The 13,320-nt window shown below is 39.9% G+C and overlaps 1 protein-coding gene across 3 annotated transcripts in view; it reads right to left on the reverse strand.

Annotated features, from left to right (window-relative positions):
- The window catches only part of LOC118401028 (polypeptide N-acetylgalactosaminyltransferase 18), a 95,260-nt gene that overhangs the window by 2,940 nt on the left and 79,000 nt on the right, over positions 1-13,320 (reverse strand). The window contains exon 11 of one of the 3 annotated variants that reach the window (XM_035798170.2): positions 91-162. The exons of 1 other annotated variant lie outside the window; for it this stretch is intronic. In XM_035798170.2, the coding sequence (XP_035654063.1) occupies positions 91-162 (72 nt within the window). Of the gene's footprint in view, positions 1-41; positions 163-13,320 lie in introns of all 3 variants that reach the window. One more of the 3 variants, XM_035798172.2, reaches the window with a different exon arrangement.

Here is a 13,320-nt window from a genome sequence, read left to right on the forward strand (position 1 = left end):
TGTAATCACAGAGAGAAAATTCATGCAGATGGATCTTTTACATTTTAGTAATTTAGCAGACGCTTTTATCCAGTGCATAGATTTTCATACTTCTTCGTACAGGCCCTCCGTGGGAATCGAACTCACAACCCTGGCGTTTGCATGTGCCAAACTCCTCAATCCCTGCAGGTGACAAAAGCATACCCATAAAATGACACTGCCACCACATTACTTGAAATTGAAATTTGAACGGAGCAAAATGTGACAATTGTGAAAGGGGTGTGTAGACTTTCTCTACCAACTGAGCCATAAGGGAGGCCGTTTGATAATGTCACCTGGGGAACAACAAGAATCTATATAACTGAGGCTAGCCTACAATCACTAAGGAAAACGATCTAAAAGCCAACCCCAGGTTAATGTCTCTGGTAGGTCCTGCTTTTTCCTCGCCCTCTCTTGCACCCCAGTATCTCTACTTGCACATCATCATCTGCACATCTATCACTCGTGTTAATGCTAAATTGTAATGACATGACTCTATGGCCTATTTATTGCCTCACCTCCCTAATCTTCTACATTTGCACACACTTGTACATAGATTTTCCCATTGTGTTATTGACTGTACGTGTGTTTATGTGCAACTCTGTGTTGTTTTTGTCGCAAGGTTTTGCTTGATCTTGGCCAGGTCGCAGTTGTAAATGAGAACTTGTTCTCAACTGGCCTACCTGGTTAAATAAATTAAGGTGAATACAAAAAATATATATGCACATTACTGTAACAAAGTTAGACTTCTGCAGGTACCAGTAGATGTAGAGGATTTGTCCATTGTAAAAAAATATATATAAAACAAATGGCTTGATTGTGTCTGCAGGAACCCTGAAGATCTCAGATTAAGTTAATCGAGGATGTTAAATGGCAACCACAAGATGAGAAAGAAACCACTTTAACAGCATCTGCAGTGGCATGCTACTCAGACAGATACAGTGCCTCGTGGAAGTCTACACACCCCTTTCACAATTGTCACATTTTGCTGCCTTCAAATGAAAATGTTTAGTAATGTGGTGGCAGCATAATTGTATGGTATGCTGGTCACCTGCAGAGACTGAGGAGTTTGTCAGGATCCAAAATAAATATGAAAAGAGCAAAGACCAGGTAAAAAAATTGCCTACGTCTTCTGAATGCCTAACCCTAGGATAGAGGTTTCTTTTTTTTGTGGGACAATTACACAAATTTGAATGCCAAAGACACCATAATGACTTTCCAATAGGTGTTGAGTGTTCCTGAAAAAGGTCCATTCTCAGTCCTGACAACCTTTTCATATGCGAGTTCCAAATATCTCTAATGGTCACCCCAGCGTGAGTCGTTTTACGCACGTGATGTCAGAATGCACTCACTGTTCCAAAATGTGATTATTACGCAACAGGACAGTTAACACGCACTGCCTGCTAATTATTTATAGGCTGTTTCAACATGTCAATTTCAAATGAATTTCTAACAACAGTTTGAATTGAGGTGTGTTCCGCCTCCTCATTAATTCTCATAGAAGTAGCCAATTTCAGCATTGCAGACAATTATGTTTGATGCTTTACTGAGCCGGTGTTTGCGCAGACCAAGTACACAGATATTTGCGCAGTCTTGCACGAATTAGAACATTTTCTGAATTAATTAAATCGCTGTAGCCGTGATTGCAAAATTAATTAAGGCTCCCTTTGTTATTTAGTTTAATAACTAAAATGCTCGACTGTATTTAAATACATGGATGACAAGTATGCTGTGTGATGCCGTGCACAAATTAATGAGCGATTGTTTGATGTACTGTATATTGAAGTAGGCCTTTATGCCAATAAGTACGTTATCCTATAACAGCTACAGTAAGAAATGCTTTTTCGTTTATCTTGGAATAAAAAAAAAAAACATAATATTCATCAAATGAATTAACTACATTTCTAAAAACCAATCTCATATAGTCTGTTCAATTAAGGCTCCCTTTGACTCTTAGGTCTACAGCTCCATGTCATTTCAATAACTTAGCTTCTCAAAGATGCCCTCTGGTGGGCAAAATAGCACTAACTACAATTAATGGCAACAATGGCTGACACTTAAATAACGTGCCATAGAATTCTGCGGCAGCCCGCAAGCTGTGCTGCAGTACGACAACTTTTAAAAGGAGAACCACTGTACGCATCAGCAACCACAGCTAATTAAGTCACTGAAACCCTTAACAAAGAGTTGCAGTCTGTTTTGTAATGGGTGGCCAGTAATAAACTGGTCCTGAACATCTCTAAAATGAAGAAAATTTTCTTTGGTACAAATCATTCCCTAAATTCTAGACCTCAGCTGAATCCGGTAATGAATGGTGTGGCTGTTGAACTAGTTGATGCGACTAAATTACTTGGTGTTACCTTAGATTGTAAAATGTCATGGTCAAAACATAGATTCAATGTTTGTAAAGATGGGGAGAGGTCTGTCCGTAACAAAGAGATGCTCTAGTTTTGTCTAATCTTGATCATTGTCCAGTCGTGTGGTCGAGTGCTGGAAGGAAATACCTAGTTAAGCTGCAGCTGGCCCAGAACAAAGGGGCACGTTTTGCTCTTAATTGTAATCGGAGGGCTAATATAAATACTATGCATGCCAGTCTCTCTTGGCTAAGAGTTGAGGAGAGACTGACTATCGCTGTACATAACTACTGTAAATAAAAGCAGCATCTACAGTGGTACAAATATATTCTTGAATTTGATCAAATTAAAACGCACATTATTTTCAATTTTGTAGTAACAAGTGGTTGCCATGGTGAATAATCCAATAATAATTGGTATGACACGGCTCTCGGAACTCATTAAGGAGGCAGCCTCTAAATGAAGATACCTGCAGATCAATAAAATGTCCCTGTAAATCTAATTCAATTTAGAGGATTGGAGGATTCTAAATTAATATCCAAGGGGATTTTATACAATTATAATGCAGGGTTAATAATAAATGTATATATTTGTAGGAGTTGATGCATTCTTCGTTAGGGCAAACCTGGTCTGTGATATTGATTTAGAAATGTAAAACCTTACAGAGAATATCCAGAGTCGGCTTTCTATTCCGCAACAAAGCCTCCACTCACGCCGCCAAACTTACCCTCGTAAAACTGACCATCCTACCGATCCTCGACTTCGGCGACGTCATCTACAAAATAGCTTCCAACACTCTACTCAGCAAACTGGATGCAGTTTATCACAGTGCCATCCGTTTTGTCACTAAAGCACCTTATACCACCCACCACTGCGACCTGTATGCTCTAGTCGGCTGGCCCTCGCTACATATTCGTCGCCAGACCCACTGGCTCCAGGTCATCTACAAGTCCATGCTAGTTAAAGCTCCGCCTTATCTCAGTTCACTGGTCACGATGGCAACACCCACCCGTATCACGCGCTCCAGCAGGTGTATCTCATTGATCATCCCTAAAGCCAACACCTCATTTGGCCACCTTTCGTTCCAGTTCTCTGCTGCCTGTGACTGGAACGAATTGCAAAAAAAAAAAAAAAAAAAAATAAAAAAAAATCGCTGAAGTTGGAGACTTTCATCTCCCTCACCAACTTCAAACATCTGCTATCTGAGCAGCTAACCGATCGCTGCAGCTGTACATAGTCTATCGGTAAATAGCCCACCCAATTTTACCTACCTCATGCCCATTCTGTTTTTATTTATTTACTTTTCTGCTCTTTTGCACACCAATATCTCTACCTGTACATGACCATCTGATCATTTATCACTCCAGTGTTAATCTGCAAAATTGTAATTATTTGCCTACCTCCTCATGCTTTTTGCACACAATGTATATAGACTCTCCTTTTTTCTACTGTATTATTGACTTGTTTATTGTTTACTCCATGTGTAACTCTGTTGTCTGTTCACACTGCTATGCTTCATCTTGGCCAGGTCGCAGTTACAAATGAGAACTTGTTCTCAACTAGCCTACCTGGTTAAATAAAGGTGAAATAAAAATACATTTAAAAAAAGGGGCTTTTATATAATTATAATGAAAGTTTAATAATAATAATAATAAAAATGGTTGCCTCTTAATGAGTTCCGAGAGCCTATCTTCAATATAATCATTAATTCAGAAGGTTTAACCCTGCAGTAGGTTATAATACATGCCTTCTGGGAATGTTAAAAAGTCCAAAAGGTTATGGGTTGAATTTTGGCTGTCAAAAGTATTCAAATCAACCAATGTCAGCCTTTAAATGCTTTATTATCCAAATGTTTGAAGTGCGTGTGGGTGACGGAGAGAAACAAAATGGTGCAGTTTGAGGCCATGAGGTGGAGAGTGATTTTTTAAAATATATATTACCTTTATTTATATAGGTTTTTTTCTCATTGAGATAACATCTCTTTTGCAAGAGAGACCTGGTCCAATAGCAGCAGAGGGAACAACGTTTCTGACAAAACAAAAACAACTTACATACACAACATTAAACAAAACTATAAATCACACATACAGTACAACAAAAACATTGTACATTAAAAACACAAACGTCTCGACTAAAAACAGCTGGCCTAAAAACAACTACACTCTTCCATGATATATACATCGATCAAGTGATTAAACTCCACCAACGAAACTAGATCATTACATTTTAAAATGTTCAGGAGAGAATTCCAGACAAATACTTATTTTCCACCATAATTTGCAAATAAATTCATTAAAAATCCTACAATGTTATTTTCTGGATTTTTTCCCCTCATTTTGTCTGTCATACCTATGATGAAAATTACAGGCCTCTCATCTTTTTAAGTGGGAGAACTTGCACAATTGGTGGCTGACTAAATATTTTTTTGCCCCACTGTATATTCAGTCAACACATATATCTTAAGAATATCATGGAATATAATTTAACATTTTTGTTTCTCTTAGAATAAAAACCTTTGCGTAACAACTGTTTTAATAATTAATATGCTACAGTCTAGTTACAGCTTCTTCTGACCAAAACCAAGTGTCTTTTTTCGGGTGTGCGTGCAGGACAGAGGAATAGCAATTCTTACACTATTGTTCTAAATTCAATCATCTTCATCCTCATCATTCCATTTATTGAAATTCAATTTTGAACAATGATCAGTTTCTAGCATTCATTTAAGTACATTAGCATTAGCACCAAAAAGCATAATCATTGCTCTAACTCCCCCTTGTGGTGGTCTGGAGCAATGAAGCAGTGGCACAGGGTAACGTAGTAAACCACAAATTACCTCTAAGTCCCGCAGCATCATCTCAAAACGTTTAATATTGAGGAACCACTGTATATGGTTGAATCATCAGCATACAAGGACACACATGCTTTGTTTAATGCCAATGGCAGGTCATTGATAAAAATAGAAAAGAGTAGAGGACCTAGAGAGCTGCCCTGCAGAACACCACACTTTACATTTTTGACATTCGAGAAGCTTCCATTAGAAAACCCTTTGAGTTCTATTAGATATGGTAGATAGCTCTGAATCCACGATATGGCAGAGGTTGAAAAGCCATGACACATGTTTCCTCAACAACAGGTTATGGTCAATAATATCAAAGGCTAGACTGAAATCTAATAGTACCACAATCTTCTTATTACCAATTTCTTTCAACCAATCATCAGTCATTTGTGTCAGTGCAGTACATGTTGAGTGCCCTTCTCTGTAAGCAAGTCTGTTATTTTATTTACAGAGAAATAGCATTGTATTTGGTCAAACACAATTTTGTCCAACAGTTTGCTAAGAGCTGGCAGCAAGCTGATAAGTCTTCTGTTAGAACCAGTAAAGGCCACTTTACCACTCTTGGCTAGCAGAATTACTTTAGCTTCTCTCCAGGCCTGAGGATAAAGGCTTTCCTCTAAGCTCAGATGAAAGATATGACGATAGGAGTGGCTAGAGAGTCAGCTACCATCCTCAGTAGCTTTCCATCCAAGTCGTCAATGCCAGAAGGTTTGTCCTTATTGACCAATAACAATTTTTCCACCTCTCCAATAATAAAATTCAAATTGGAAATGTTTTTCTTTCATTCTTTTTTTTCTTTTTTTATACATGAGTACGATGGCTCACTGTTCGTTGTTGACATTTCCTGCATAAGTTTGCCCACTTTGACAATTAAATAATCATAAAAATAATTGCCAACATGAAATGGTTTTGTGATGAATAAGCCATTGATTTCAATGAAAGATGGAGTTGAATTAGTCTTTCTGCCCATAATTTAATTTAAAGTATTCCAAAGTATTTTCTCCATCATTCTTTATATCATTGATCTTGGCTTCATAATACCGTTTCTTCTTCTTTTTGTTGAGTTTAGTCACATAATTCCTCAATTTGCAGTAAGTCAGATGTGCAGCCAGACTTATAAGCCACTCTTTTTGCCCCATCTCTTTCAACCATACAGTTTTTCAATTCCTCATCAATCCACGCAACCTTAACAGTTCTAACAGTCAGTTTCTTAAAAGGTGCATGTTTATCAATACTTGGAAGAAGCAATTTCATACATTTATCAAGTTCAGGGCCTGGATGCTCCTTATTAATCACATCACACCAACAAATACTTTTTAAATCATCCACAGAAGAGTCACAGCAAAATATTTTTGTATGATCTCTTTAGGCCAAGCTTTTGGAACTTTGGCTTTCCTGGATATTGCCACTGTATTGTGAGCCAATGGGTACATATACAGCTTTAGAACAAAGTTCTACAGTATTAGTAAAAATGTGATCGATACATGTGGATTATCTTGTTCCTGTAGTGTTTGGAAACACCCTGGTAGGTTGATCAATAACCTGAACCAGATTACAGGCTGGTTACAGTGAGAAGCTGCTTCTTGAGCAGACCGCTTGATGAAAACCAGTCAATATTCAGGTGCCCAAGAAAGTAGACCTCTCTGTTTACATCACTTACACTATCAAGTATTTCACACATATTATTTAGATACTGACTGTTAGCACTTGATGGTCTAACATCCCAAAAGAAAAGGCTTTAGAACTGCCAAGTGAACATGCAACCACAACACAATAACAATTGAATAAGATGTTTTCAAAGCATTACAGGGATATGGCTCTGAATATATACAGCAACACCGCCCCCATTTCTGCCTCTTCTATAGGATGTTATATACTTGCATTGCTACTGCTGTATCATGAAATTAATTATTTTAGAGAGTCTCAGAAATGGCTAATATATGAATGTTAGCAAGTTATTGATTTCATGAACCTTATTTCTAAGGCTACATATGTTAGTATGGACTATTTTCAGCCCTTTCCTTGGTACTTCTTAGAGATAGACATAATATGGAAGAGAACAAACAGAGCAAGAGAAAAAAATACACATTCAACAGTCCATTAATGAATTCAGCAGTCCATTAATTAAATTAAAGGTATATGGCAAGATTTAGAGATATAGGTCGTTTTTCTACTTACCCTGTCAGACGAACACATGGATACCATTTTTATGTCTCTACATGCAGTTTGGAGATGATTGAAGTTCGCATATAATTAGCTTAGCACAATTGCTGGAAGTAGATCGCTCCTCTCAAAATAGGGAAATAGACCTAACTACTCCAAAGCTGGGTGGTTGGTCATTTATAGTCTTACAAAGCTATACATATTAATCAATATTATAGCCTATATTCCCCTTCTCTCTCCATTCGATAGGCTATGAATTCATGACTGAAGGGTACGCTTCATCATTTTATGCATGGCTTTCTCCCGATCAAACAATGAATGTAACAGACTTCCATCTCAAAAAGTTATTTGAATAGCCTAAAAACGTAAGGTAGCCAAGAGTACTAATAATGAGGGAGAACAAACAATATCAACAGCTTATAGAAAAATCTAATGACAAGTTTAATCAAGTTTAAGCTTATTAAGAAAGAAATTATCCATGCAGGCCGAAATGGGCAATAACCTATCTTCCTACTAGGCATATCATAAAAGCTTCCAGACAAATTTAAAGTAATAAACAGGAGCTTATTTCCCAAATATTCTAGCCTATGAAGGTGTTGTCCTAAAGGTGTGGCTTTCAAAAATAACAAGAATAAAAGTCCATAGTTTAAGCCTAAGCATAGACTATTCTCAATAATAGCTTTATGAGAGATGGAACGATATTATTTATTTTTCTATTATTTTATGAGGAAAATAAAGCAATTATTATCCAGTTCTGAAGACAGTAGACTGCTTCTATCCAGCCCATGATGTAGGCCTATAAACTAGCTGACTACGTTAAGATGGCCTGTTCATCAGACAATTCATTCTCCATCATGTGTGCGCCACACAGACAGACACAGACGCACACACAAACCTGTTGATTCGCTCCTTCACCAGAAAGGAATACTAGAATAGATCTGCCATTGCCTGCACTTAGCCTTTGTGCGGCGTTTAACAACATTATCTGTCGTCATGATTCGTCCAGTGGCATTCTATTATTGGGGTGGCCAATAGGGCGATAGATAGCATGGTATATCTGCCCTTAACCTTGTTCTGAACATCTCCAAAACAAAGGTCATGTGGTTTGGTAAGAAGAATGCCCCTCTCCCCACAGGTGTGATTACTACCTCTGATGGTTTAGAGCTTGAGGTAGTCACCTCATACAAGTACTTGGGAGTATGGATATACAGTACACTGTTCTTCTCTCAGTACATATCAAAGCTGCAGGCGAAAGTTAAATCTAGACTTGGTTTCCTCTATTGTAATCGCTCTTCTTTCCCCCCACCTGCCAAACTAACCCCGATTCAGATGACCATCCTACCCATGCTAGATTACGGAGACGTAATTTATAGATCGGCAGGTAAGGGTGTACTTGAGCGGCAAGATGTTCTTTACCATACGGACATCAGATTTGCCACCAATGCTCCTTATAGGACACATCACTGCACTGTATACTAATCTGTAAATTGCTCATCTCTGTATACCCGTGGCAAGAACCACTGGTTGATGCTGCTTTACAAAACCCTCTTAGGCCTCACCCCCCCCTATCGGGTGTATCTACTGCAGTCCTCATCCTCCACATACAACACCCATTCTGCCAGTCACATTCTGTTAAAGGTCACCAAAGCACACACATTCCAGGGTCGCTCCTCTTTTCAGTTCGCTGCAGCTAGCGACTGGAACGAGCTGTAACAAACACTCAAACTGGACAGTTTTATCTCCATCTCTTCATTCAAAGACACAATCATGGACACACTGACAGTTGTGGCTGCTTTGCGTCATGTATCGTTGTCTCTACCTTCTTGCCCTTTGTGCTGTTGTCATTGCCCAATAAAGTTTGTACCATGTTGTGCTGCTACCATGTTGTGCTGCTACCACGCTACGTTGTCGTCTTAGGTCTCTCTTTATGTAATGTTGTCGTGATGTGTGTTTTGTTCTATATTTTATCACATTTATTTTTAATTCCAGCCCCCATCCATGTAGGAGTCCTTTGGCCTTTTGGTAGGCCGTCATTGTAAAAAAAATGTTTTATGGGTACATAATCATATTAGGACATATGTTGACATCGGCCAATCCTAGTTGTGAGATCTAAACATCTATGCGACAAAGGGGACAGAGAATCTCTGTCTGCAACCACGTGCTCTCACTACTGGTGTCCCCCAGGGCTCGGTTCTAGGTCATCCTCTTTTCACCAAGTCACTAAGCTCAGTCATATCCTCACATGGTCTCTCCCATCATTGCTATGTGGATGACATTCAACTTCTTTTCTCTTTCCCCCCCTTCTGACATCCAGCTGGTGACATGCATCTCTGCATGCCTGGCAGACATCTCAGCTTGGATGTTGGCCCACCAACATAAAGCTTAATCTCAACAAGACCGAGCTACTCATCCTCCAATGGAAAGCCTGCCCCATCCAAGACTTCTCCATCACATTTGACAACTCCACAGTCCCCTGCTCCGAGAGTGCAAAGAACCTTGGCATGACCTTGGACAACACCCTGTTGTTCTCTGCAAACATCAAAAAAGTGACTCGCTCCTGCAGGTTCATGCTCTACAACATCCGTAGAGTACAACCTTTCGTCACACAGGAAACGGCACAGGTTTTCATCCAGACACTTGTCATCTCCCGTCTAGACTACTGCAACTCTCTTGTTGTCTGGGCTGCTGCTTGTGCCATCAAACCCCTGCAACTTGTCCAGAATGCCGCAGCCCGCCTGGTGTTCAACCTTCCCAAGTTCTCCCACATCACCCCCCTCCTCCACCCCACCCCGCTCCACACTACACTGGCTTCCAGTCGAAGCTCACATCATCTTCAAGACCCTGGTGCTTGCCTTTGGAGCAGCAAGGGAACTGCCACTCCCTACCTTCAGGCTATGCTCAAACCCTACACCCCAAATCGAGTACTCTGAGGGCAGCTCCTGCTCAGCCCAGTCAAAGAGCTTCTCCGTCCTTGCACCCTAATGGTAGAATGAGCTTCCCCCTAACGTCAGGACAGTGGAGTCCCCGCCCATCTTCCGAAAACATCTGAAACTCTGCCTCTAAAGATTCTTAAATAAATCCCACAGTGTGGTTATGACGGGAGATTCAGCTGTTATAATCCAAATTATGTAAAAATATCACTATTGCCTCATGTCAATGCCATTATGACATAATTTCACTCCAAATGCAAAACGTGAGTCCAGCCACTCAGTGGGTATAACAATAATCATGCCCAGATGCAGATTATCCAGTCCGCAGGAGTCGTAGAGCACATTGGACCGTGAGGCGCAAGAGGAGAGTTGGCAGGAGACGTTAGGTCCCTTAATCAAAAGCTCCCTGTTAGATACAGTGCATTCAGAGAGTTCAGACCCCTTGACTCCTTCCACATTGTTACATTACAGCATTATTCTGAAATGGATTCAATTGTCCCCCCCCCATCATCAATCTACACACAATAGCTCATAATGACAAAGCAAAAACAGCTTTTTAGAATCTTTTGCCAATTCCTTTAATAAAAAATATCTGAAGTATTATTGGGTATGACGCTACAAGCTTGGCACACCTGTACTTGGGGAGTTTATTCCATTCATCTCTACAGATCCGTTCAAGCTCTTTCAGGTTGGATAGGGAGTGTCGTTGTACAGCTATTTTCACGTCTCTCCAGAGATGTTCGATCAGGTTCAAGTCTGGGCCACTCAAGTACATTGAGACTTGTTCCGAAGTCACTCCTGCATTGTCTTGGCTGTATGCTTAGGGTCATTGCCCTGTTGGAAGGTGAACTGTCGCCCCAGTCTGAGGCCCTGAGTGCTGTGGAGCAGGTTTTCGTCAAGGATCTCTGTACATCCCCACAGCATGAGGCTGCCACCTCCATGCTTCACCATAGGGATGTTGCCAGGTTTCCTCCAGACTTGACTCTTGGCATTCAGTCCAAAGAGTTCCATCTTATTTTCATCAGACCAGAGAATCTTGTTTCTCATGGTCGGAGTCCTTTAGGTACCCTTCGGCAAACTCCAAGCAGGCTGTCGTGTGCCTTTTACTGAGGGGTGAGTTCTGTCTAGCCACTCTACCATAAAGGCCTGATTGGTGGAGTATGCAGAGATGGTTGTCCTTCTTGAAGGTTCTCCCATATCCACAGAGGAACTCTGGGGCTCTGTCAGAGTGACCATCAGGTTCTTGGTTACCTCCCTGAACAAGGCCCTTCTCTCTCTCTCAATTGCTCCGTTTGGTCAGGCGGCCAGCTCTAGGAAGTGTCTTTGTGGTTCCAAACTTCTTCCATTTAAGAATGATGGAGGCCACTGTGTTCTTGGAACCTTCAATGCTGCAGACATTTACCCTCCCTCAGATCTGTGCCTTGACACAATCCTATCTCGGAGCTCTATGGACAATTCCTTCAACCTCATGGCTTGTTTTTTTCTCTGACATGCACTGTAAACTGTGTGACCTTATATAAACAGGTGTGTGCCTTTCCAAATCATGTCCAATCAATTGAATTTACCACAGGTGGCCTCCAATCAAGTTGTAGAAACATCAAGGATGATCAATGGAAACCGGATGCACCTCAGCTCAATTTCGAATACTTATGTAAATACGTTTTTTTATTTTGTATAACTTTGCAAAAATGTCTAAAAACCTGTTTTTGCTTTGTCGTAATGGGGTATTGTGTGTAGAATAAGGCTGTAACGTAACAAAATGTGGAAAAAGTCAAGTGATCTGAACAATTTCTGAATGTACTGTAAGTGTCCTTTAGGCTGCAAAGCTCAAATGGGCAAAAGTTCTTAATAATTTGGCTATATATTTAGCCTCCAAATATAGATTTAATATACATATAGGCATAGATTATTCTCGGTTTAACAAACAATAGCCGAACTTCTAGGATTCTCTGCACTCCACACTCACTAATTTCAATTTAAATGTATGACTTAGGTCAATAGGCAAAAAAACTTAAGTACTGTATGTTCACAGTTCAGATTTGCAAGCAGTGCTTCAGAGTCCTCAAATACAAACTGCACTGATCAGAATTAAATACTTGCTTATAATCTATGGGCTGTGCGTAAAACTTCAACTGCATATCTCATGACTGAAGCCTTTCGGCCCATAAACAAATTCAAAATCCTTTCAAATAATGCTGTAAAATAAAGTACATGAGTCAAATAAGTACTAGATCTAAAACATAGGCAACAAATGCGAGCTGGTAGATTAGTCAGCCAGGCAAGGTGGAAATGTAACTCCAAGCTTAGATGTGCGCCATGCACAACGGACATGCAGGGACAGCTCTAGCCAATAATACCATAACCATTTAGTCGGATTTCACTACCCTTTGTTGTGACAGTTGGAAATAGGGTCTCAGCTTTCTGTAGGCACTGCATTTATCTCCAAACTCTCAATATTGACCGTTGTGGCGCTGCTTTTTATTTTTAACCAAATTATCTTTGATATATATAGCCCATATAGGCTACATAGCACGGGAAGCGCACAACTACTATTTGAGGTGATTGCATAGGCCGACATTGCCTTCAGAAAGTATTCACATCTAGGGCTGTTACGGTGACCGTAAAACCACACAGTCATGACAGCAGTCAAATTCCACGTGACCGCTTAGCCATGGTAATTGGGCTTCTCCAAGCTCTGATGCTGCTGAAGTCCATTAGTAGTCTACCGAACTTGCTAACTGCCTGGTACTAAGCATTGTATTGACTTTAATAATTAAAAAATGTATGTAATAAATGTATCATTAGCCACTTCAAATAATGTTTACGTACCCTACATTACTCATCTCATATGTATATACTGTACTCTACACCATCTTGCCTATGCCATTCGGCCATCGCTCATTCATATATTTTTATGCACCTACTCTTATTCAGTCCTTTACACTTGTGTGTGTGTGTGTATAAGGTAGTTGTTGTGAAATTGTTAGGTTAGATTACTTGTTAGATATTACTGCATGGT

The sequence above is a fragment of the Oncorhynchus keta genome, chromosome 22 (genome assembly GCF_023373465.1).
Source record: "Oncorhynchus keta strain PuntledgeMale-10-30-2019 chromosome 22, Oket_V2, whole genome shotgun sequence".
Taxonomy (NCBI): domain Eukaryota; kingdom Metazoa; phylum Chordata; class Actinopteri; order Salmoniformes; family Salmonidae; genus Oncorhynchus; species Oncorhynchus keta.